The 27,176-nt window shown below is 33.4% G+C and overlaps 1 protein-coding gene across 1 annotated transcript in view; it reads right to left on the bottom strand.

The window, feature by feature from the left end:
* Window positions 1-27,176, bottom strand: part of LOC125835379 (2-isopropylmalate synthase A-like) — a 115,042-nt gene that overhangs the window by 28,860 nt on the left and 59,006 nt on the right. The window contains exons 4-7 of the mRNA XM_049514504.1: window positions 10,442-10,512; window positions 9,190-9,270; window positions 9,007-9,099; window positions 8,850-8,936 (exon numbers count right to left, since the gene is read on the bottom strand). Of these exons, the coding sequence (XP_049370461.1) occupies window positions 8,850-8,936; window positions 9,007-9,099; window positions 9,190-9,270; window positions 10,442-10,512 (332 nt within the window). The remainder of the gene's footprint in view (window positions 1-8,849; window positions 8,937-9,006; window positions 9,100-9,189; window positions 9,271-10,441; window positions 10,513-27,176) is intronic.

The raw sequence follows: 27,176 nt of genomic DNA, 5'->3' as shown, positions 1-27,176 counted from the left end.
TCTTAGCCCATTTGCACATGTCCTAAAACTAGCATATGATACTAAAAATAAATAGGCCTTTGGCCCAATTATAATACAACACAAAACTGGAATTTCGGGAGGACTTTTGGCCCATTTTCGTGACTGTATACAGTGTATACTGCTGCTGTATATCACTGTATATTCTGCGTATTTCACGTATACGGAGTGTATACAGCCTTTAATTTCGCTCCGAACACTTGCATTTTCTGTTTTCCAGCTTTGTTCAGCTTTCCTTTCAACCCCTTGATCCACTGATGAAAGGTTGACTTGAGAGGAGAGTAGATTGGGCCTCTGTGGCCCACTTTGAAATGCAAAAGAGATTGAAAAAGAGTCCGGTGGATTCACACGAAAGAGCATGCAATAAAGACAAATATGAAAATTAGCAAATCGATACTACATTTAGAATTGAAGTAAAGGAAAGAAAAATGAGATGTAACAGTGCTATTACTAACAAAGGCAAATACAAGAAACAAGACCAAACCACCTGATGAAGCTACCCCTTTTGATATATTTAGAATGAAACAAATTAGAAGGCAAACAAGGACTAACTACAAATGTTAACTTAAACAAAACTTTCAAATGGCATTTCAAGACAAACATTCGTTCCATTAATTCTTGATCAAGAGGAAATAAAGAAAGATACATCTATTTGGCCAGAGCGGAAAGCAACAACAATCGAGACTCTAAGCCAAAACAGTGACGATCCAAGAGATGTGCATTAGTATTATGCAACACATGTACGGCTTTATATTTGAGCTAAACTAAGCACCTTAACTTCTTAACCCAAGCAGCAGCTGCACTTTAAGCAAGATACGGAAATTTATGTCATTAAACTGATAATTAATACATGATTAAGAACGTCTAAACGACTAAACTCAAGAGCAATACTAATTATGGACAAATATGGACCAAGGCAGACTGACAACAGTTGAAACCCCAAAACAGAGGAAAGAGCAATCAGCGAACATAATCAGATAAACACAAGAAATAAGGTAACTTTGCTGGAAGATTTCAACATTTTAAAGAATCACATGAGAATTAGCAGTAATCAAAGAAAAGGAACAGAATACTAAACTACCCATCCAAATTTCAGCGAACAAGCAACGAACAAGGATTTCTATCGATTTAAACGCATAACCAAAAAATAAAGAATGATTAGAGGTTAACGAGGCAGAGCTAAGAGGAGAGATTTTACCTTCTTCCAGGCAGTGAACTGAGACGACGAGTTGAAAAGCTTTCCACCACCACGTGAAAGGAACTCCAATGGAAGTTCCGGCGAAAAAGAACAGAGAGCTTAGGACGAGAGCTCCAGATTCGAAGCTCTTAACTCAATGACTATAGAAGTCGAAATTTCTCTTGAGAGCATATATCACTGCATTTTGCCCCTGTTCTAATGAGTGCCCTCTTTTTTTTTTAACGAATCTATTCCTATATGTAATTCTAGTCACTGTTTCTTAGATGAAATCCAAAGAAAATGAAACTTAAAAAATGAAATTTCCCCCCTATGAATTATCTCCAACCTTTTTTTTTTTTTTTTTGTCTACCAGCAAAAAACCCGCCCAAATAAAGAAGAAGAAAGACGCTTAAATAGAGGAGATTTTAGGCTGGAAAAAGGGGGGGAAACGAAGGGGAATTGGGGTCCATTCCAAATTTTCAAATTCGAATTTCTCCCTGGAGGACAAGGTTGCTGCTGGACCAGTACCAATTTCATAACGGAACTTTGAGGGGGAGTCGTCCGAGAGAACAAGGGAGACGCACGAGCAAGGCTGAGGCTGCTGGGTCGTTTTTCTGGACTGGTTTTTGCAGCGTACTGCTGCTGCATTTTTTGGGTTATTCGCAAGGAAGAAGAAGATGCTGGCAGTGGGTCGGTTGGGTATTGGTGTTGTAATGTATTTGTTGTTGTATGTAATGGATTGGAATTGGATTATTGTTGAAAAATTAAGGGAAATGGGCTGCTTAATATGAGGAAATGGCATTGGGCTACTGAATAATGGGCCTGATTTAAATAGGCCCAAAATGGGTTTGAAAATGGGTTTGAGGCAAGGTGAAAAGGGTTATATCTTGGAGTTTAAGAAATAGCCAAATTGAGTTAAATTAACAAATTTGGCTAATAATTAAATATGACAAATTAATATAATTAATTAATGAACTTCTTGATCTTAAAGAAATAAAATAATTAACTTAAAAAATAATTAATTTAAAAAATATTAACTACAATTTAAACTAAGCTAATTTAATTAAATACTTACTAAAATTAAAATAATTTTGAGATGATTTTCGAAATATTTATAAAATATACTAATTATATACAAAATTATATAAAACATATATATTACTTAAAAATTATAAAAATGATAAAATCAATTAAAAGTAACTTGAAAAATATTTTGAATTTTATAAAGTCAATTATTTCAATTCGTTTGGAATTTAAGAAGTTCGAAAATTAATTTATATCGGGGAGGGTCAAAATTGGGTGTCAACACTAACGGTTTCCTCGAATACCATGCCTAGTAAGAATACTAACACTAGTTGGTTTGGGTACCACGCTGGTACACTTACAATTTGTGTGTGGATTCCGTGGGAGGATTGGGTATAAGTATTTATGGTTCCATGAAAGGACTGGTATGTGTAATTGTGATCATATGGAAAATCTTCCAATTATTGGTTGATTCATGAGGATATTGTGACTAGGAGTCTATGTGTTCGTGATTGTTGTTATAAGTGTTGACCCATGTTTACTATGTTGTAGTTGTTTGCTTACATTCGTAGTTTGGAACTGGCTGTGTGATCCTACCAGTACATTATTGTTGTGTACTAATATTGCACTTGCTCTTTTCTTATTGAGTATAAGACATGCGCAGTTGATACGAGGCCACAGTTGAGACACTTGACTTCGAATCCAAGGGCGAGCTATTCTTCTAGGATGTCATGGGTTTCTCTACATCTTCTTGTCCATTTTTCGGACACTGATTTTAGACTATTAATTTTATGTTTCCTAGCATTTGGGGTTGCAACCCCATTATTAACTAATTAGAGTTTGGGTACTACCACTTTCAGTTTCTAGGGGTTGATTCATAAATGTTTTGACTTTTGATTGAGTTTATAGAAACTCGATCCTTTATCAAATTTTAAATTTCTTAGTTGTTTTTTTTCATAATTTAGTTTTCATAACTTATCTTGATGAATTAAGTTGGGTTAGTAGTTGATTCTTCCACCGAAAGGTTAGTGGAAGATATGCATATATGTGGCTGCAGCTTAACGTCAGTTCCTCACAATATATAACCTCAAAAAAATAATAAAAGTTTATCCTCCCTCACCATTTTCACCAATGCCACAAATAGAACACGTTTTCAATACTTAGAATTGGTACATCTAGTAAGTAAGGGACCATTATAATTAGCTTACCAAAATATCCTAAGAGCTTTTGGATTGTGGTCTTATTTTAGCAGTTTTATACTCCCTCCGTCCTGTTTTATGTGGCACTTTTTAAATTTCGAGGTTCAAATAAATCTATCTTTAACCGTAAATTTTTCATAGATCTTTTAAACATTTTGAATTATAAATCATTGTGAATTATAGTACTTTTTACGTAGTTTACAAATATATAAATTTCATTTAAAAAAAATTGAAGATTCTATGCGCAAATTCCCGGTCAAACTTAAACTGTTTGACTCTCGAAAAACGAATAGTGTCACATAAATTGGGACATAGGGAGTAGTATTTATTTTTATTTTCAAGTTAAAATAACAAAATAAATCAGAAGTCACAATTTAAAAATCCTACTAACTTTTATGATTAAGTGTGCATTATGAACATATATATGCTAGCTGCTATTTTTTCTGTTTCATTTTATGTGGCACTATTTAACTTGATATAAATTTATTTTTTAAAATTAATATATTTCAAGTTACTTTTGCTATAATGTAGAAATTATTAAAATATAGATATTTACGTTAAAAAGATGGCTCTTACTCAAGACTCTTTAGGATATATCTTAACTCAATTCTTCTAACACGGATCATAAATTTATTAAAATTACAACAAATAAAAGTCTAAACTCATGGTTTAGAAAGTACAAGAAGATCAATACTAAAAAGTAAAAACTTTAAAAGATTGAACTTATAAAATTAAAATGTTGAATCCACACCTTAGAGCCTTTAAGTAAATTTAATACATCGATTAATGTAGCACAAAACCCTTGGCTGTTGCAACATTAGATAAGCTCTGCCATCAATAGGTGAGAAGCTCCTGTATCAAATAATATTTCCATTTAACAGCAATCCTTTGCATAAATAAATATTATAAAACTAAGTTAATTAATTAAAGAAGACCAGTAAAAATAAAGAAAGTATTATTTACATGTATTTGTGTAGTCATCTCCAAGTTTTCAAGCAATTTGAGTCTGGATAGCTTCATTTGATATAAGTGCTCTTAAATCATCATTTGTTATATTCTGAAGAAAAACATAGATGTAAGAAAAGATAAATAGGTGAAAAACATACAATAACAACAATATATACCTAGTAGAATTTTATAAGGTTTATGTAGGATAGGATATACGTAATCCTTACCAGGGTGGAGCTACACTACTGTTAAGGTGTCATACTTTGTCTCTACACTTCTCCACGTTAGTAGTATTATTTGGTAATCGCGTTATTGTACGTTCTTCTATATATATTACTATATGTTTCTCACATTTGCTTAGTTTCTTAAACCTCAAATCTTTAATTTCTCAAGTAAACTTCATCGATATAAAAAGGGATAAGGCACAAGTACCCCCTAGACTATGACCGAAATCCCAGAGACACACCTTAACTATTCTAAGGTCCTATTACCCCCCCCCCCCCCCCCCCCCCTAAACTCATTTTTTGTGTAATTTTGTACACCTTTTGACTTATGTGGCACACTCCGTGACTCCACTTCAGTGAGGCGCGTGGGAGATGTTTGGAGGCCACGTAGGACAAAAAGGTGTACACAATTACAAAAAAATAAGTTCAGAGGGGTAATAGGACCTTAATTTAGTTAAGATGTGTCTCTGGGATTTCAGTCATAGTCTAGGGGTACTAGTGCCTTATCCCATGCATAAAAAATCACCAACAATATAATTTACCTTTTTACTACCAGCCATTGACTTAAATCTCCAAAAGAGGTCTTCAAGTACTTTTTCCTCAAAATTATATCCAAGCTATGACAAAATAAATTGAGTATTAATACATATCGATATAAAAATATCATAATTTAATTGTTGAACTCTTAGAATATGTATGTTACCACAAGCATTTTGGCTTTCAATGCATGACGCCCACTGCACAAAATATTCACCATGTTATCAAATTTGTCAAAGGTAGAATACAAAATTCAAAATTTAAAAGATTTCAAATATAAATGAAATAATCATTCTCCCTTAAATACTTTCTAAAAAAAATATTATCAAATAAAATAAAATGGAAGGAGTATAATAAATATGTAAGTCGACAAGAAAAAACATGAACAACTTGTGTCACAATATGCCAATGTCACTGCAATAAAAGAATTATTAGATTTAGATTGAATATCTTTTCTCTTATACGATTTAAATTTATCTTATTGAATTCTTTATTAGATTCATTTTTTTGAGTTTTATCTTATTTGATATCTTTACACATATGTGATTTTTTTTTTTTTTGTCTTTAGTTAATTTTCTTTACATTATTACTATAGAAGAGTTGAATGAATTTCTCTTTTGATCATTTTTCATGTTCTTTTAATTTCATCACTTTTTAAATAGTAAAAACATCTTGAAAGCTTTTGTCAAAATTCAGTATATGCAAGTATGCATTGTAACATGTTCTTAACTTTTACTTGTGACTCTTACATAATATACTTTTTTTTAAAAATTAATCCAACAATATCAGGAACAACATACATCGTGTAATTTCACAAGTGGATTCTGTAAAAAATAGAGTGTACACAAATTTTATCATTAACTACCTTATAAAGATGAAGAGGTTGATTTCGATATCGACTATCGACTTTAAGTAAAACATTTCAAAATAACTCAAAAAAGAGACTACATAAATGAAAGCAGCAACAACAACTAAATAAAGTGAAATAGAGAGTAGCACACATGCAAAAAAGAACTAAAATGATAATGCAATAATCGAAGATCAGACTCTTATTATTGACTTTTCATTATTTGCACGTAATAGCTCATTCTCTATATTTTTTTATGCTCAATCTTTTCGTCGGTAGCTGGGCTCCGGGGCATTACTACCACGGCTACTAACGACCCAAGCCCAAAGAAGGAAAAGAATGGACTAAGGCGAGGAGTTCATTAGCCATACATAGTTAAGGAGGATGGGGGTCGTTCAACCACTTGACTGTAAGGAGAGGGTCGTTTTCGAAAGGCTAGAAAGTGGTCACCGGTGGCCAATACCTTCTCGAGACTATCGAACCTGAAATCTACGACATTATCACAGAAAGAAAACATGGCTAGTAGATAACTATTTTCTTATTGTAGAAAGCGAACCGTACCAATATATATTAATAAAAAAATAAAACCACTGAGACGATATATTTCGAAAAAATGTATATAAATTTTGTAAAATAATCGATTGAAATGAATCATTGAGAACTTTAGGAGCATAATAAATACATAATCGAACAAACAAACAAAGAAATCCAACAATTGTATCACAACATCATCATAATAAAACAATGATTGTATGAAAATAAATAAATCAATGCGTACCTGAGTTTTCCCAATTTAATACCATGTTCACTTGCACGAATAAATCCAATATCTTCAGGAGATATAAACTCATATGTACTTCTGTTCTTTAATATTCCATCCTAAATTAAATACGTATAATTTAATAAAAAAAGAAGAATGAAACTTTTTAAATTGAGAACATAATGTTATTTAGAAGGTAGATTTTACTCACTCTATCACAATTTATATGACTTATTTTCATTTTTAGTCGGTTAAAAAAAAATGACACATTTTTATATAAGGTAACAATTTAACTTTAAAATGTTCATTTTACCCCTAATGAATTGATTTATATCCACACAAATTTCTATCATTCATTTTAGACCACAAGTTTAAAAAGTCTTTCTTTTTTTCTTAAACTTCGTGTCGAGTCAAACTACCTCACATAAAATGGGACGGAGGGAGTAGTAGATTTTCTTATTTTAACTTACTCAAATTATGAATATTGTTAATGACTAAAATAGACATTGTAAGGCCGGGTAGTTTAGTCATTGCTGCCTAAGGTTGTTAATTAGGCTAGTGTCCAATAGTTAGGATTAAAAATTAGTTATAATTAACTATCTCCTAACTACTAAAATGTATATAAATACACATGTACTCCAAATATTAAAATAGATTTTATAAAATTTGATTTCATCATCTTCTTTCATCTCTTTATGAATTCTCTTGGGTTCTTACCTAGATATTTTAGGGGTCGTTTGGTAGGAAGTATTAGGAGAAATAGTCCATGTATTATGTATGGTATTATATAGTACTATGTATGGTAAGAGTTTGGGCCTATGTATAACTAATTCATGGATTAGCTATACACCCTATATGGTATTAGAGGATGTATTACTAATACCTTCTATTTGGAGGTATTAGTAATAAATAGAATTTAATACCATGGGATAAGTCTATGTAAAGACAAAAATATCCCTCAAATCATTTTAATCATTTTGTTTATTTTCTTGATTTTATGTTTTATATTTGTATTAGTAAATTAATTTAAATAAATTAGCATATAAATTATTAGAGAGAGTTGTTTGTTACTAAATAAATTCAATACAATTTTTGAAATGTGAATTTAACATATACTAATTAAAAGGTAAATATATCACCACATGATGTTTCTTAATTGAATGTATAATAAATGTGTGTGTGGTTTTCTAATTATTTGTATTTTGAACAATTTATAAAATTGCATACATATTAAACTATAACTTGCAATTTTTATGTGTAAATGTAGATGGTTTACTCAATTTTACTAAGTATTGTTTACCGTCTTATCGGTTTTAAAAGTAGATGATTTATCTTTTTTAAATTGAAAAAGGTCATTTTGTGAGTGCTAAATTTATTAAAATGACAATTATTTATCCTCAAATAATTCAAGTGAAAAATAGCAATCATGACAACAAAATTGTTCATCACCTAGCTAGTTAGAAGGTCATAAAAAAAATAACATTGTCCGGCAATTATCTACCTTGACCCAATTACATAATAATACAAGGGTATAATTGGAAAGAAGATTTTTATAGAGTTTTAATCCAAACACAAGATGAAGTAGGAAACAATGAACCAAACACTTGATAAAAATAAACTCTGCATTACTAATCCCTGCATTACTAACCCCTGTGTTATTAATCTTTGTACCAATTGTGTGTCTTTGCAGCAGTTTCTAAGGTACATAGATACTCAATTTAATCAAAAGGTGAAAATTATCAGGTCTGATAATGGAACTGAGTTTGTTAACTCAGCCTATGAGATGATCTTTAAAACTTTAATTAGGCATAATACACCATAACTACTAAGTGTATATAAATATAAATCACGTTGATGTACATTATCTATTCACTCATCCAATTTTAGAAAGAAAAAAAATGACGAATGTGATTTATTTTTTTCAACGACAAATCAATTAAATCAAATGATAACTTAATTTTTATTTTTTTTATCAATTTGATTTGATTCGTTGACTTGACAGATTAACATTAACTTGCACTCTACCTTCACATGGTATGTTGGCCTATAAAACTTGACAGATTAACAAAGTCTGGCACAATTGAGATTTAATTTAAGGCTGTTGGTCGATCTTCACCTGATGAATTCCACTTTCATGAGAGAAAGCATTAACACCCACAATGGCCTTATGTGGTTGCAGCTTAAGCCCACTATACTCCTCTACCTGCATATATATGTATAACAATATTATTATATGCATAATTAATTTTAACAACTAAAAAATATATGCATACCATGTTGCTTGTGGTGAATATATGTTTTGTATTAATCCCAGTATAGACACCACCTAGTACTTCCTCTCCACGACATTTTATGGCCATTACTATCTATATAAAATAGAAATAATAATATTAATTAGCTAGAGATAGATTAACATTTTATATATATAAAAATAATTAAAGGTTATTCTCCCTCACCTCTTCTAGAGAAGCATTTCCAGCTCTTTCACCAATACCATTGATGGTTACATCAACTTGTCTTACTCCTGCACAAATTCCCTGAATTTCATCGAGGTATGAGAGTCAAACTAACGATATGTATTTTTAGAAATAAAGTACTTTCTCCGTTCATTTTTAATTGTTATGTTGCATTTTTCGAAAGTCAATTTGACTAATTTTCAAAAGGGAAAAGGGTCAAATATGCCCCTAAATTATTCGAAAAGGTCTAGATATACCCCCGTTTAAAGTTTGGCTCACTCGTGCCCTCGCCGTCCAACTTTTCGTCTAGATATGCCCTTATGGGCGTTAAATGCCAAATGGAATTGTCACGTCATTTTTACATTACCACGTGGCATTGGAAAAGGGTCAAATATACCCCTAAACTATTTGAAAAGGTCTAGATATACCCCACCCCCCCTTTTAAATAAACTACCCGACCTGTTTTCAACAATTTTTAAATTTTTTTTATTTTTTTGCGGTAAATCCCGAAAATGAGTAATTGACTAATAAAAAATAGGAAAAATATGAAAAAAATATATAAAATTAACGCCAAAAATTCGCAAATAAATATAATAACCTTAAATTCAACAATTTCAACAATTTTTTTCAATAAATCACGAAAATGAGTAATTGATTAATAAAAAATATGAAAATGACTTTATGCTGAATTTTTAGGTGATATTTTTCATATTTTTTATTAATCAATTACTCATTTTCGTGATTTATCGAAAAAAATAAAAATTTAAAAAAATTGTTGAATTTGTTACTATATTTATTTGTGAATTTTTGGCGTTAATTTTATATACTTTTCCTATTTTTTATTAGTCAATTACTCATTTTCGTGATTTACTAAAAAAAATAAAAATTTAAATTTTTTTGTTGAAAACGGGTCGGGTAGTTTATTTAAGGGGGGGTATATCTAGACCTTTTCAAATAGTTTAGGGGTATATTTGACCCTTTTCCAATGCCACGTGGTAATGTAAAAATGACGTGGCGATTCCATTTGGTGTTTAAAGCCCATAAGGGCATATCTAGACGAAAAGTTGGACGGCGAGGGAACGAGTGAGCCAAACTTTAAACGGGGGATATATCTAGACCTTTTCGAATAGTTTAGGAGCATATTTGACCCTTTTCCCTTTTCAAAATACATCATAGAATTTAATTGTAAAAAAGAAAACCATGACAATTAAAATTGGACAGAGGGAGTGGTTGGAAGCTAACAAATACATACAGCTAACGTGTTGGCAGTAGCAAGTCCAAGATCATTGTGACAATGTACTGCAAGGATCACATTTTGGATACCTAATGTATTGGCTTTTATGTCAACAATTAGTTGTGCAAATTCATTTGGCAAATTGCATCCAACAGTATCAGCAACACAAATGCATGTTGCCCCAGCTTTAATAACTTCTCCAATAATATGATAAACAAACTCCTTATCAGATCTGACAAAAATAATAATAAGTGTATATACACCATATGGTAAAAGTATAAATATGACAAATATTACAAACCTTGTAGCATCTTCCAAGCCAAACCTAACATGCTCGAACCCAAGACTTCTGGCATAAGCCACCATGCTCCTTGCTCTCTCCACAACTTCTTCTCTACCCATATTCAATTTATATTTCATATGTATATCGCTTGTCGCGATAAACGTACAAATCATAGGTGTCTTTGCATACTTCAAGCTCTCCCAAGCTCTAGCGATATCTTCCTTAGTAGATCTCGCCAAACCACAAATCATTGGTACATAGCCCTCTTCATCTACGCTATTACCTGCTGAGATATAATATAAATACGCATGGTAATATATATATATATATATAACATTTTGTTAAATAAGACGATCATTTAATTTAACATTACCAATTTCATGTGCTATACACTTTACAAGCTCAAACTCAACCTCAGAGGAAGATGGAAAACCAGCCTCAATAACATCAACACCAAGCTTGACTAGCTGATGTGCAATGTCCATTTTTTGTTTAGCGGTCATGGCAGCACCAGGAGCTTGCTCTCCGTCACGAAGCGTCGTGTCGAAAATTGAAACATAGTTAGGGTCTGAGAATTTGTTCAAACCATTAACAAGAGTGTTTTTAGAAGTCATTTCTTTTCCTTTCTAAAATTGAATGAATGATGAATACATAATTGGGCTTAGCTTTTATAGGCCAACTTACCATGTGAAGTTAGTGTACAAGTTAATATTAATCTATCAAAGTCAACTTGCACTGACCAATCAAATGAAACCTCTGTTAAGTTGGTTTTATAACAGTAATTTTGATAATTGCACTTATAGCTATAATTTTGTTTGCTTAATAGGATAAGTATATACAAATTTGTATTTATACATTTTAAATTTTTTCAAAACTCCGTTTATATATTTCGCTTATTAATATACGAATAATATAATTTATTATTATTTTGGAAGAGTAGTTGCTTAGCAAGAAATGTGATATTGAGAGATTTGGTCACATGTATGGTTGATGTCTGATTCAGATCAAATGAACTCCAAATTGATTTGGCGTTGAAAAAATAAATCACGTTGGACAGAGGGAGTATTCATTATTCTTTTCTGGAATTGACACACCCCCACTCTCATGTCTATTTTTGTATACCATGTGTAGGAGGGATTGATATGGTATTATATATATCGAATTATTATATTATATTAAATTTTTTAATATTGTGATTTTGAAATTATGATATTTGGTGTGGTATATATATATACTAACAAATATGCAACTTAGTATTAGTATAAACTAAATGTTTAAAATTTAAAAAATTGACTACGATATTTTGATTGAAATATATTTGAATTGTAATTGATTAAAAAAATGAGTTGTTTGTACTTTATTTTGCATATATATTTCTACATATGTAATGTGTTAGTATGATACAATTGAAACATTTTTATTTATTATCGAAGTCATAATATTCTGTTATACGAGTATATTATAGTTGAAACTGAACAAATTATGATTACCAATTTACCATATCGTTGAATAACGAAATCGAACTTCAATATATCGAATCATACCAAAGTATAGTAATGATATAATATTTTAAAAATTGAATACTAAAATTATGATATCAAAACTTTCAAATATTGTACCGTATCATACCATGTCCACCCCTAACCACGTGTGTGTAGATTTGCATCTTAAGCAAAAGTCATATCCTAATATTTATAACTCTTGGCTTAGGGATTCTTATGTAACTATACTGCCAACAAAAATCGTTGTATATATGTGTAATATATCGATATTATATAAATAGTGTATCATCGGGTATATATGATATATAATTATATATCAAATATAAATATAATATATTACCACAGTTCAATGTAAAATAAATATAGATCATTAATAAAGTATCATATGTATATCACTTGTCGAGATGAACATATGAATCATCGGTGTCTTTGCATACTTCAAGCTCTCCCAAGCTCTATCGATATCTTCCTTAGTAGATCTCGCCAAACCACAAATCATTGGTACATAGTCCTCTTCATCTACGCTATTACCTATTGAGATATAATATAAATACGCATGGTAATATATATATAATATATATATAAAAAAAAATATATAATATATATATATATAACATTTTGTTAAATAAGACGATCATTTAATTTAACATTACCAATTTCATGTGCTATACACTTTACAAGCTCAAACTCAACCTCAGAGGAAGCTGGAAAACCAGCCTCAATTACATCAACACCAAGCTTGACTAGGTGACGTGCAATGTCCATCTTTTGTGTAGCCGTCATGGAAGCACCAGGAGCTTGCTCTCCATCACGAAGCGTCGTGTCGAAAATTGAAACATAGTTAGGATCAGAGAATTTGTCCAAACCATTAACAAGAGTGTTCTTAAAATATGGGGAGAGGTAGCCGAGAGAAGGAGAGAGACGAGCGAGATAGGAGAGCAGCAAGCAAGATAGTCTATGTATGCACAAATACATATGAATCACACTACATACATATAACTGGAATGCTAGTTACAGAGAGAGAAGCGAGCGAGAGAGAAGAGTTGCGAATAAGATCGGAGATAGGCCAACAGAGAGAGTCATATATATGCGAATTACTTGGATACGATCTATTTATAACAAATTACACCTAATTTTAACTCCATCTAATAGAAAAGCGCCAGATATATGTATTTGAAGTCCAAATTCTCATAAGTTTCAAAATGATAAAAAATGAAGAAAAAAAAGATAATTAATTACTAAATTAGATCGAGAAATTTCTGTAACCTATCTAACAATAGGGATCCACTTTCATGAGAAAAAACATTAGCACCGACGATGGCTTATATAAATGCATATGTGGCTGCAGTTTAAGCTTACTATACTCCTCTACCGGCGTATATATATGCATAATTTCAATTAGTATTTAACCAAAAATAAGATAGGATTGAGTTCTCGTGTAATCACTCAATTAATACTATTATCTTGGATAATCATATTTTCGTGTTATTCCAATTTTTTAAAATTTAAAAATGACTTTCTGAAACAATAAATGTTAATTAAGTGATCATATGTAAAATTAACTCAATTTTTTTAAATAAGTAAAATATGTTAGCAAGAAGAATTATGAGAGAGATATTGTTACTCGAATTGTGCATCGCATTTCATGCAATTATGATCAAGTGTGCATTCCGAACAATTTCACTTTATGTGGCACCGTTAGATTAAACATGAAATAAAAAAAAAGTAAGATATTTTTGAAATTTTTGGTCTAAAACAATCTTTAGGTATTTGTCTAATTGTAAATCATTTCATTAAGGGTAAAAATGATATTTCAAAGTTAACTCACTACCTTCTTAATGAGTTATCGATTCAACCAATAACTCAATATTAAAAATCAAAACCAACCGATAAATTAATTATATATTTTTTTTTACAAAATTATTAAAAATTCGTTAATCTAACAATCCAATAATAATAAATCTATAGCATTTTTATCAGTTCAATTTGATTTTTGCTAGAGCCATCAATATGGGCTAGGGCCGTTGGGCAGGCGTGGCCTAACCCGTGATTTGATAGGGCTGAGCTACGACTTTTGGTGCCCATTTAAGAAAAGGGCTTTTTAGCCCGGCCTGAATAAGCCTGTCGATTTATGAGGCTTGAGAAAATAGATAGGGCCGGCCCGTGGGCCAATAAAAATTAATCAAAAAATAAAAATAAAATAGAATATTAAAAATAACAAGAGTCTGCACTCAAAATATGTTTAAAATTTGAAATATTACAATTTAAATACAAATTATGTTTATAAAATATGTACTACATAAAATAAAAAATTCCTAAAATTTCTAGGGAATCACTAATATTATCATAGTTTTTGTGTTTTATTATGATCGTTGGAAAATAATTAGGTTAATATTTCAATTTAGCTATTTATGTTTGACTTGAAATCAAACTTAATAAATATTATATAGATAATTTTATTTGTATATTTGATTAACACGTAATAACACTAACCTCATGTAATATTGTCTTGTCGATATTTATGAAAATATTTTTAAATTATAATTTAATTTAAAAAATTATAAAATATATACTTTTAAGAAAAAAAGACTGGCCCGATAAAGCTCGTAGCCCACGTACTTATAGATTGAACCGACCATTTTCTGGTCCACACAAAAAATAAACTAACCCGTTAAATTACAAAACATGTATAAATTAGCTCGAATGGAGTGGATCAGCCGTATTGACAGCTCTAATTTCCGCACACCACTAATTGCACTACGGAAATATCACGTGAATCTCCAAAAAATGGTAATGAACCTCTGATGTAAGTAGGTCACATGCATGGTTGATATCTCTAATTCTGAATAGTCAATTCCAATGGCCTTATTATATGCGTATATAAAAGACATGTGACACCTCAAGTTATTCCAAAATTTTAAAAACACATTTTAATTATACGGACATCTTATTACACATTTAAATAATTTTGAACTGATATTATTACATCATATTTCAATTAGTTTAAGATTTTAAAAAGCAAGTGTTACCACACATCAATCATTATGTGAGACGTGTTAATTTAATTTAAAATATATTTTTTTTCATTTTAAGTTTTTCTTTATCTTTTTCTCTCTTACCTTTTGACTTATTTTATTTTTATTACATTAATTTTGATTTCATTTTAAATTCTACTTCATGTTCCACCCTCACTTTCATGGTACCTCCTCCCTCCATTTTCTTTCTTTCTTCTTCTTCACCTCCCACCTTCACCCCACCCCCCACGTCAACTTGAATCCCTCCTTCATTGTTTTTCCTTTTCTTCTTCTTCAATCAAATTCCTTTCTTTTGATGACTTTTTTATTTAAAAAAATCATACTATTTGCTAGACTTTGTTGAGTTATTGATAACAAAACAATCAAAATTTTGATGGTATCGTCAATTAATTTTGATTCTTTTCATATAACTTCAAAATTAGAAATGATGATTTTAAAAGAATCAACGAATTTCCCGAAAATTAAAAAAGCTTAATTGAAAAACTCAATGATACCTACTAATTATCTTGAAATCTATTGGGTTTATCAAATTGTTTGAAATGTAAAAAAATACTTAGATATAATTTTAAAATTGAAGAGAGTTAAACTATTAGTAGTAATAAAGGGAGGTAGAGTTGTGGTAAAAAGTGACATTGAAAGTGAGAAGGTTCAACAGAGATGACAATGATTTTTTGAAGAAAGAAGAAAAAAAAAATAAGAAAAACAAGAAAATAAATTTTATAACAAAATAATTGTAAAAATATAATTGTATTCGTTATTTTAGTTTGTTCACACTCTTTAAGAGAGAACATACACTCTCTATGCCAGGTGGACAAAAAATAATGTAATATTATCAATTCAAGATTATTTAGAGGATAATAAGATGCTTACATAATTAAGATATGTTTTTGAAAATTTGAGACAGCTTCATGTATCATTTTGTCTTTTCTAAAGATAATAATACAATCTCAGTGCAACACAAAAATAATTGTACACATTTTCAATACTTAGATTGATTTGGTATAACTAGCATACCATATAACTAGCATACCATGTGAACACGTTTTCAATACTTAGATTAATTTGGTATAACTAGCATACCATGTGAAGGTAGTGAGCATACCATGTGAACACGTTTTCAATACTTAGATTAATTTGGTATAACTAGCATACCATATAACTAGCATACCATGTGAAGGTAGTGAGCAAGGGATCAAACATAGTACATATAGATAAGAGGTAAAAAGTTCTACATATAAAAATACTTCTATTGATTTGCTTTTTTCATATTTTACCTTTTTACATAGTTTCTTAAAAAAACTGGTTCTTTAAGATAGTAGGTTGCCATCAAAATACCACTATATATATATAAAATATGACTTATGAGGTATATATAGCTACTTGATTTGCGCATCACATTCCATGCGACATGATAAAGTCAGTGTTTGATTCTAAATTTTCAAATATTCTTGGCAAATTATTTTTGGCTGATGTTTTACCATGCATTTGACTGTAAATTTTGGGAGAAATATTTGACTATTTAAAAAAACTGATTTATACCCATAAATTATAAAAATGATTAAAAATATCTTTAAGTTTGTATTGTCATTTTATAATGAACATGTTTCGTTAAAAAATAACCTTATAACATAACTGATAACGATCAACAACAATAAAATAACAATATGGGCAAGAACAATATATTAATCACATACTCAAACATGTCACTAATTCAAGATATGAGTTATAACCCATTCAAAATAAATTATTCTTTTTTACCACGTTCTATATATATAGCTAGAGGAATAATTATTAGTTATTAATGAAGTAATTTGGTATACAATATTAGTTGAAATTAATAAAGGGTAGGTTTTTTTGTCACGCCCCGAGCCTACACCTGTGGCGGGACTGACACTCGAGAACCATTGCTGGCCTCAAGTAAACCCTTGGCCTGACTAGACTCTCAACGGAAGACTTTAAGCATTAAGAAGAGAATTCAAATACAAGATAACTCAGCTGTCTCAAACTAAACTCAGAATGTTTTAAAAATAAGCATTTAACTTAGCCAAAGTGACAACTCAAATCTGAACATAATCCAACAACAAGATAATGCCAATTGAACTAACTAACTGTCTATGAAGCCTCTAACAACTTAGATGGACGTCGGGACAAGATCCACGACATCCTAATGAACTAACTAATCAAAGCAATAAAAAGGGAATCCTCCAGAAAGTAAAGAGGCTCACCAACTGACTCTGAGTGCTCAGCTGGATCAACGAGGCGCTGGGTGCTGATCCTGGTTACCTGTATTTGCATCATAAAATGATGCAGGCCAAATGGTGTCAGTACATTGAATGTACAAGAATGTGAGGGGAAATCTAAACAACACTTAAGCTTGAACTTGAATCTGAAAGAAACACTTACCTCAACTTTTCTCAACCCATGGATACTCAACTCAATGCAGAAATAAACAACGACAAAAATGCAGTTTATATAAAGCATTTAAAAAGTAAGAAATAACTCAATATACATATATACAATAAAGTAATATAACTTTGTGGGAGTTTCTCTAAACGACAACCATCACTATAAGCTATGTGATGATACAACATCTCGCTTACGCTGCGGGAACTGTCCTATAACTTGCCGAGATATAGAACGCCTCAACTAAGTGGCTCTACTATTCAATGCTAAAATGCACTAAGGAATCATCTAAAAAGTATGAACCTTTTCTACCCAAGTTGGCTACATGGTTTATGGAGACATTGAATTGTTATGAACTCGACCCCACATTGGTGCTCAATACTACTCCCAAAATACTTAGCTCATATGTTTAAAAACAAAAATCTTTCTGTGGTTTGAGGTAATTACTCAAAAACTAGCTCAAAGGCTCTCTTGGAAATCGGTGTTTCCTCTTTTGTTTAAAATGTGAAAACATTTACTCATTTGAGAATATTTAGTCCCCATATACTCTTTTGAAGAAAAGAACTTCTTTTGTTACTCTTACTCAACCCAAACTCAAGTCTTAAAACAAGTTTAAAATATTTGCAAAAGACTTCTTGAAACTCTATGAACTTTCTAGACTTGGCTCTTAACTTTCCTTGAATTTGAATTTACGGATTCAAGGTTGGGATTCATGTTTCTAGATGATTTCTAGATGTTTAGAAGTCATTTAGAATAGTTAGAATCAATAGGAAGTGTTAGTACACTTTAGAAGGACTTAGATGGGCAAAACAATGAAAAATGAGTGGGGGCAGACAACCCAGGCACATTCCTGGCACGCCGCGCTAGCCCTTAAGTTACTGGGGCTCATTTCTGGCGCACTGCTGGAGCGTCGCCCCAGCCTTTCTGGTGCAATGGGACCGCGTCGTGCCAACCTTCCTAGTGCAACGGGGGCATGTCGCGCCAGCATTGCCCCAGGCAAAACTGACGAACTTTTCCCCTTATTTTCTGACCTTAATTCGATTAATTTTGATTCTTTTTCTCAATATCTCTTTAGATTCAGGTACCCAAATCATATACACAAGAATCTAACTCAAAGTAACTCTAATAATTGACATTAAACTCTCAATAACTCCTCAATCTCAACCCAAATTCAAGAACGAAAGCAATTCAAGAACACCCATCAAGAACATGCAAACTTCCAATCTTTTTAGGATGAATTCACGCTGAAATAAACATGTTTGGCACGTGGGTAAACGAACCCAACGTTATGAAACTCTCACATACCTCGTAGGATCAAATCCTTGACGAAATCCTTTATCAATTCGTTACGAAGACGACAAAATCTTGATTTTCCTCTCCTTTCTCCTCTTGAGTTCTTTCTCCAAAAACACTAGCATGAATTTTCAATTGTGCAAACTGAACCAATTCAGTTTCGACCCTAATTAATTCAGTAAAAGTGGATTAAATCAAGTGTGTATGGTAAAGACCAAAATACCCCTTAAAATCTAATTTTGACTTTCCTTATCTAGGCAACCCGACTTTCAATGGGCATATCTTCCTCATACGAATTTGAAATTGAGCAAACTCGATGGCGTTGGAAAGATAATCCAAAGATATTTCCTACGGTATCTTATAGATTACATAACTCATCCTGAAATATGAGTTATGGTCGTTTGAAGTTGACCCAAAACTCCAACTTAATATAACTTAAACAAATTTCCAGATTTTTCATTCTTTCCAAAAATGGCTCTGTTATTCTAGCTCTTTCACTTAGCGAGGTTTTACAATATCTCCTCCTCGGGAACATTCATCCTCGAATGAGATCACTTTAAGCAGACTAAGGGTGTGACATCTAACATCTAGCTCAAACACCTAACAAGCAAAATGTAAATATAACATGCTAACTTAAAATAAAAGCCAAGAAAAGGATTAGTACCTTAATTTGGAACTTATCCGGATTCGAAGAGATGTGGGTATCTCTTCTTCATATCTTTCTCAGCTTCCCAAATGGCTTCCTCAACAAACTTATTTCTCCATAGAACTTTGACTGATGCTACCTCTTTTGTTCTTAACTTGCGAACTTGGCGATCTAGAATCTGAACAGGAATATCCTCATAAGATAAGCTATCGTTGATACCAATATCTTCAGTAGGTATGATACGTGAAGGATCTCCCATGCATTTCTTCAACATGGAAATATGAAATACTGGATGGACCACTGCTAACTCTTGTGGTATCTCTAACTCATAAGCTATATTGCCAATCCTATTGGATATTCTGTAAGGACCAATATATCGGGGACTAAATTTCCCCTTCTTACCAAATCTCATAACACCCTTCATGGGTGAAACCTTCAAGTATACCCAATCATCTACTTCAAACTCTAAGTCCTTCCTCCTAACATCAGTGTAAAATTTCTGATGACTCTGCACTGTTTTCAACCTCTCTTGAATAACTTTCACTTTCTTCATAGCTTGATGAACTAAGTCTGGTCCTATCAACCCAGCTTTACCAACCTCAAAACATCTAATATGAGATCTGCATCTTCTCCCATAAAGAGCATCATAAGGAGCCATCTGAATGCTACAATGGTAAATCTTGTTATAAGCAAACCCAATCAGAGGTAGGTGATCATCCTAATTACCCTTGAAATAAATCACACATGCCGTCAACATATCTTCTAAAGTCAGAATAGTGTGCTCTGTTTGATCATTTGTCTGAGGATGAAAAAGTCGTACTTAAGTTCACCTTTGAACCCAAGCGTTTCTTAAAAAAATTATAGAACTGTGCAGTAAATTGTGCACCTCTATATGATATAATTGAAAGAGGGACTCCATGAAGTCTTACTACCTCTTGAATGTTTAACTTGGCATAATCCTCTGCTGAATGGGTAGTCTTTACCGGCAAAAAAGTGGGCTGATTTGGTCATTCGATTCACAATCACCCAAATATAATCATGTTGTCTGTGAGACCTTGGTAAATCTGTGCTGAAATCCATATTGATCATCTCCCACTTCCATTTCGGAAGTTCTATATTCTGAGCCATACCACCGGGCCCTTGGCTCTCTACTTTAACTTGTTGAGAATTTGGGCATTTAGCAACGAACTTAGCAATACCTTTCTTCATACTATTCTACCAATAAACCTCTCTCAAGTCACGATACATCTTTGTGGAACCCGGATGAATGGAATATCTAGAGCTATGAGCTTCCCCATGATCCTCTCTTAGAGTTCATCCACCCTTGGTACACACAATCTACCTTGACATCTCAATACGCCATCTCTCCCTTGTTCAAAAGCCATTACTTTTTGCTTATAGACATTTGCCTTCAATTCAAGCAGAAAAGGATCTTGGTCTTGTGTCACTTTAACTTCAGACACTAATGATAATTCAGCCTCATTCATTACCACCACTACTCCTTCTGTGGAATCTATTAGTCGAACTGCTAATTGTACAAGTCTGTGCATATCTTTCGCTAACTCTCCCTTTTCTTCCTCAACATGGGCGATACTACCCATAGACAACCTGCTCAAGGCATCAACAACAATATTAGCCTTACCTAGGTGATAGAGGATACTCATGTCATAATCCTTGAGTAACTCTAACCACCTTCGTTGTCTCAAATTAAGCTCTTTCTGACTAAACACGTACTGAGGACTCTTGAGATCGGTGAACACATCCACATGAACAGCATAAAGATAATGGCGCCATATTTTCAAAGCAAATACTACAACAACCAACTCTAGATCACGGGTTGAGTAATTCTTCTCGTGAACTTTCAGTTGTCTGGAGGCGTAAGCTATAACTTTACCATTCTGCATTAACACACAACCCAAACCAACTCTGGACGCATCACAATATACAACAAAGCCTTGTATAATCTCTGGTAAGGTCAATATCGGGCAGTAGTTTGCCTCTTTTTCAATTCCTGAAAGCTTTTCTCACAAGCTTCAGACCATTGGAACTTCACTGTTTTCTAAGTCATTTGGTCAAAGGGGATGAAATAGATGAGAACCCCTCCACGAACCTTCTATAATATTCAACCAACCCCAAGAAACTCCTAATATCAGTCAGAGATGTGGGTCTAGGCCAATTTGCACTACCTTTATTTTTTGAGTGTCAACTCAAATACCATCACCGGAAACAATGTGGCCTAAGAATGCCACAGACTCAAGCCAAAACTCACATTTAGATAAGTTAGCATACAACTCTCTATCCTTTAGAGTTTGGAGAACTATTCTGAGATGGCTATCATGATAATAGATTAGAATGTCATCAATGAACATGATAACAAACATATCTAAATAAGGCTTGAATACTTTATTCATAAGGTCCATGACGTTGTAGGCGCATTAGTTAAACCGAACGACATGACCAAAAACTCATAATGACCATAACGGGTCCTGAAAACTATCTTAGGAATATCATATTCCTTCCCTTTTAATTGATGGTAGCCATATCTAATGTCTATCTTGGAAAAACGAGTGGCACCCTGAAGTTGATCGAAGAGATCATCAATTCTCGAAAGAGGATACTTATTCTTGATGGTAACCTTGTTCAACTGACAGTAATCTATACACATCCTAAGGGAACCATCCTTCTCTCTAACAAATATGACCAGAGCGCCCCAAGGTTAGACACTTGGTCGAATAAAGCCCTTCTCAAGGAGATTTTTCAACTTCTCTTTTAATCTTTCAACTCTGCTGGAGCCATTCTATATGGCGGAATAGATATTGGACGAGTATCGGGAAGAATATCTATACCGAAGTCTATTTCTCTCTCAGGAGGGACTCCGGGAAGATCATCTGGAAAGACTTCTAGAAACTCACTCACAACAGGAACTGACCCAATATGAGGTGTCTCAACACTAGAATCATTAACTCGGACTAAGTGATAGACACAACCCTTGGAAACTAACTTTCTCGCCTTAAGATACGAAATAAAACGACCCTTAGGCACTACTGAACTACTATTCCACTCTATAACTGGCTAATGAGGAAACTGGAACTTGACAACTCGAGTTCTACAATCAATGAAGGCATTACAGGCATGAAGCCAGTCCATACCAAGAATAACATCAAAATCAACCATATTTAACTTAACTAAATCAGTCATGGTGCTCTTGTGATTGACGAAAATGGTACAATCACGATAGACTCGCTCAACTATAATAGACTCCCCAACAGTGTAGTAACACTGAAGGACTCAATAAGTTGCTTATGAAGAACATCAAAATTCATCGCAACATAAAGAGTCACAAAAGATAAACTCGCCCCTGGATCTAGCAAATCATAAACATCAAAGTTAAAGACTTGGATCATACCAGTGACAAAATCTGGCAAATCCTCTTGCTCTTGGCAACTAGTGATAGCATAAAGTCAGTTTGATCCTCCGCCTTCCCCTGAAGTAGGTCCTCTAGATGTGGCTCTATTTGGTGGAGCAACTGAAGAAGACTGGGCTTTATTGCCCCCATTACCATTACCCTGCTTGTTCTTAGGACACTCTCTCATAAAATGACCGTTCTGACCACACTTGAAGCATACAGTGGAGCCATCATGACATACCCCTTTGTGGCTCCTACCATACTTAGCACATGTAGGAGTCTTAGTACCCCCTTGTGCCATACTACCTTGAGAATGCGCATGTCTAGCTCTGTACTCACTTTTACTCATTGGTATAGGTTCACTAGTAGATGATGGAGCAGGTCCTTTTTGTTTCTGTTGAAAAAAGACCGGTTCACATTATGCTTTTGCAGCCCGCAGTCTTTTCCTAATGTCTTAGCCCTCTTATTCTTAAACTCTTCTCTATCCCTCAGCTTGTCCTCTTCAACTTGTTGTACATGGATCATTAGCCTTGCTATGTCCATATCCCCTATCGGCATAGCTTCCTTGCTTTCCTTGCTTGAAAGACGAGACAACCTAGCAGCGATAAACTTATAATGCTCCTCATGTCAACAACCTTCTCTGGAGCATAACGTAAAAGTTGTGTGAACTTCAAACTGTACTCATAAACACTCATAGACTCATGCTTAAGGGTGAAAAACTCTCGTACCTTTACTTCTCTCAGTTCACGGGGAAAGAAACGCCCTAAGAAAGCCTCCTCAAATATAGCCTAACTCAAAATTGGTGCACCCCAAGCTCTACCCTTCTCCCACTGGTCAAACCAAGTCCTAGAAACACTTTTTAGTTGATATGTAGCTAGTTCCACTTGCTCAACATCGACAACGTGAATAACCTCAAACACCTTATGCAGTTCTTCAACAAAATTTTTTGGATCCTGAGTAGTGCTTAAACCAATGAAGCTTGGTGGATTCATCCTCAAGAACTCACGAGTCCCCGAATCAACCTCTTCCTGTTGAGCCTATCTTTGTTTCCTAACTTGGTTGGTCACAACCTGACTTAGCATTCAGATTGCTTCCCGAAATTCAACATTGGTGTCCACTCCTTGAGGTTTCACTTTTGGTGCATTAGGTACCCCTTGCTTCTCAACGTTCCTCCCAGCAGGTTGACCTCAGACAGCTCTTCGTGGAGGCATGATCAACTGAAAGATACGCACAAGCACGAGTTAGAAAGAAACTTTATGGATATTAACTCTATCGCTTGACATGAGTATGAAAGAAGTGAGATAGTTCCTAAATGTTGCAGCCTCTTAATTATAGATGTGACGCGCATCACACCGATAAGTAGGACTCTAGAAACACAACTTCATAGACTCCCTAGGACTCTTGAACTCTTTCTATGATACCAAGTTTGTCATGCCCCGAGCCTACACTTTGGGCGGGACTGACACTCAAGAACCATTGCTGGCCCCAAGCGAACCCTTAGCCTGGCTACACTCTCAGCAGAAGACTTTAAGCATTAAGAAGAGAATTCAAATACAAGATAACTCAACTGTCTCAAACTAAACTCGGAATGTTTTAGAAATAAGCATTTAACTTAGCCAAAGTGGCAACTCAAATCTTAAGATACGCCAATAAAAAGATAATGACAATTAAACTAACTAACTGTCTATAAAGCCTCTAACAACTGAGATGGACGTCAGGACAAGATCCACGACATCCTAATGAACTAATTAATCAAAGTAATAAAAAGGGAATCCTCCGAAAAGCAAGGAGGCTCACCAACTTACTCTGAGGGCTTAACTGGATCAACGAGGCGCTGGGTGCTGATCCTGGTTACCTGTATCTGTATCATAAAATGATGTAGGCCAAATGGTGTCTGTTCATTGAATGTACGAGCATGCGAGGGGAAATCTTAACAACACTTAAGCTTGAACTGGAATTTGAAAGAAATACTTACCTCAACTTTACTCAACTCATGGATACTCAACTCAATGCAGAAATAAACAATAGTAAAGATGAAGTTTATATAAAGAATTTAAAACAATAAAAAACAACTCAATATACATATATACAATAAAGTAATATAACTTTGTGGGAGTTTCTCTAATCGATAACCATCACTATGAGCTATGTGATGATAAAATGTCTCGCCTACGCTGCCAAAACCGTCCTATAACTTTCCAGGATATAGAACGCCTCAACTAAGTGGATCCACTATTTTATGCTAAAAAGCACTAAGTAATCATCTAAAAAGTATGACCCTTTTCTACCCACATTGGCTACATGGTTTATGAAGACAATGAGTTGTTATAACTCGTCCCCACATCGGTGCTCAATACTACTCCCAAAATACTCAGCTCATATGTTTAAAAACAAAAAACTCTTTCTATGGTTTGAGGTAATTACTCAAAAACTAGCTGAAGGCTCTCTTGGAAATCGATGTTTCCTCTCTTGTTTAATATGTGAAAACATTTACTCATTTGAGAATACTTAGTCTCCATATACTCTTTTGAAGAAAAGAACTTCATTTGTTACTCTTACTCAACTCAAATTCAAGTCTTAAAACAAGTTTAAAATATTTGCAAAAAACTTCTTGAAAAGACTCTATGAAGTTTCTAGACTTGGCTCTTAACTTTCCTTTAATTTCAATTTTTGGATTCAAGGTTAGGATTCATGTTTCTGGATGATTTCTAGATGTTTAGAAATCATTTGGAGTAGTTAGAATCAATAGGAAGTGTTAGTACACTTTAGAAGGACTTAGACGGGCTAAACGATGAAAAACGCATGGGGGAAGATGACCCGGGTGCATTCCTGGCGCGTCGTGCTTGCCCCTAAGTTACTGGGCTCATTTCTGGTGCACTGCTGGCGCGTTGCCCTAGCCTTCCTAGTGCAATGGGGGCACGTAATGCCAGCCTTCCTGGCACAACGAGGGCGGTCACGCCAGCAATGCCCCAGGCAAAACTGACAAACTTTTTCTCTCATTTTCTTTCCTTAATTCGATTAAATTAGATTCTTTTTCTCAATTTCTCTTTAGATTCAGGTACCCACAACATATACATAAGAATTTAACCTAAAGTAACTCTAATAATCGACATTAAACTCTCAAGAACTCCTCAATCCCAATCCAAATTTAAGAACGGAGATAAGCAATCCAAACCTTAATCAATAAAGGAAGTACACTTCACACGCCGAAACCTACACTATATAAAAATGTAGAAGAAATAGGGGTTAGCACAAATATGTACCAAGTATGGAAGCCATGCAATAAAATCCTTAAAACATGGTAAAAAGGACAATTTAGTTGAAACACATGCATTTCCCAAGTTTGAGAATCTGAAATGACCCAAAAAGTTCTTAAAAATGTGCTTCGGAAGTTACCGGAAACTTGTTTAGCTATATAAAAAAATCCGTTTCATTTTTCGAAAATACGACTTCATATTCTTGTTTAGGGGGTCAAATTGAGTGGGAAATGGGTCTAACCCTAATTTTAGAGCAACCGTATCAAGATCCGAAATTTCCAAGTGAAGCCTTTTTCGAGGGTCTACTTTGGAGGGTCATATCTCCTAACACACAAATGATTGGGTGGCCCATAACATATCCATGGAAAGCCCTTTGAGTTAGCTACCTAACGCACTTCGTTTCACCTCATTCGGAGTTCGGACGAAGAAGTTATGCCCATTTTCGTAAAATCTATCCGGCAGAAAATGCAATTTCCAGTGAGCGTTTTTACTGTTCACCCGTCTCATTTTTTTTCTAAGTGTTGGATCATTTTTTCCAAAGGGCATATGTTATTTCTTATATACCATTAGTTCAATTACCATCTCTAAAACATTTCCCAAAACACCTCTCCCATATTTAGACACATTTTCTCTCAAGATTCTCTCAAGAACCCTAATCCAAAACCTTCCTCAAGATTGAAGAGACTCTTGCTCCAAGTTCCAAGCTTCCATTGAAGACACTCTCAAGACCTTCATAAGAACTCAAGGTATGTGGTGTTGAACTCATGGGTCCTTCCACCCATAGTGCCTAGACTCTATTCTACTCACTAATTCATGGTTTAAGTTAAGATTCATAAATTAGTCTTGTTCTTTGTAATAATTTCCTGCACATTGAATTTTAAACATGAAAAGTGATTGTTTTGAGCATGTTGTGACTCTAGAACTTGAA

The sequence above is a fragment of the Solanum verrucosum genome, unplaced genomic scaffold, assembly GCF_900185275.1.
Source record: "Solanum verrucosum unplaced genomic scaffold, falcon-dt-bn FXZP01000127.1, whole genome shotgun sequence".
Lineage (NCBI taxonomy): Eukaryota > Viridiplantae > Streptophyta > Magnoliopsida > Solanales > Solanaceae > Solanum > Solanum verrucosum.
This window is presented reverse-complemented; position numbering and strand designations above follow the sequence as displayed.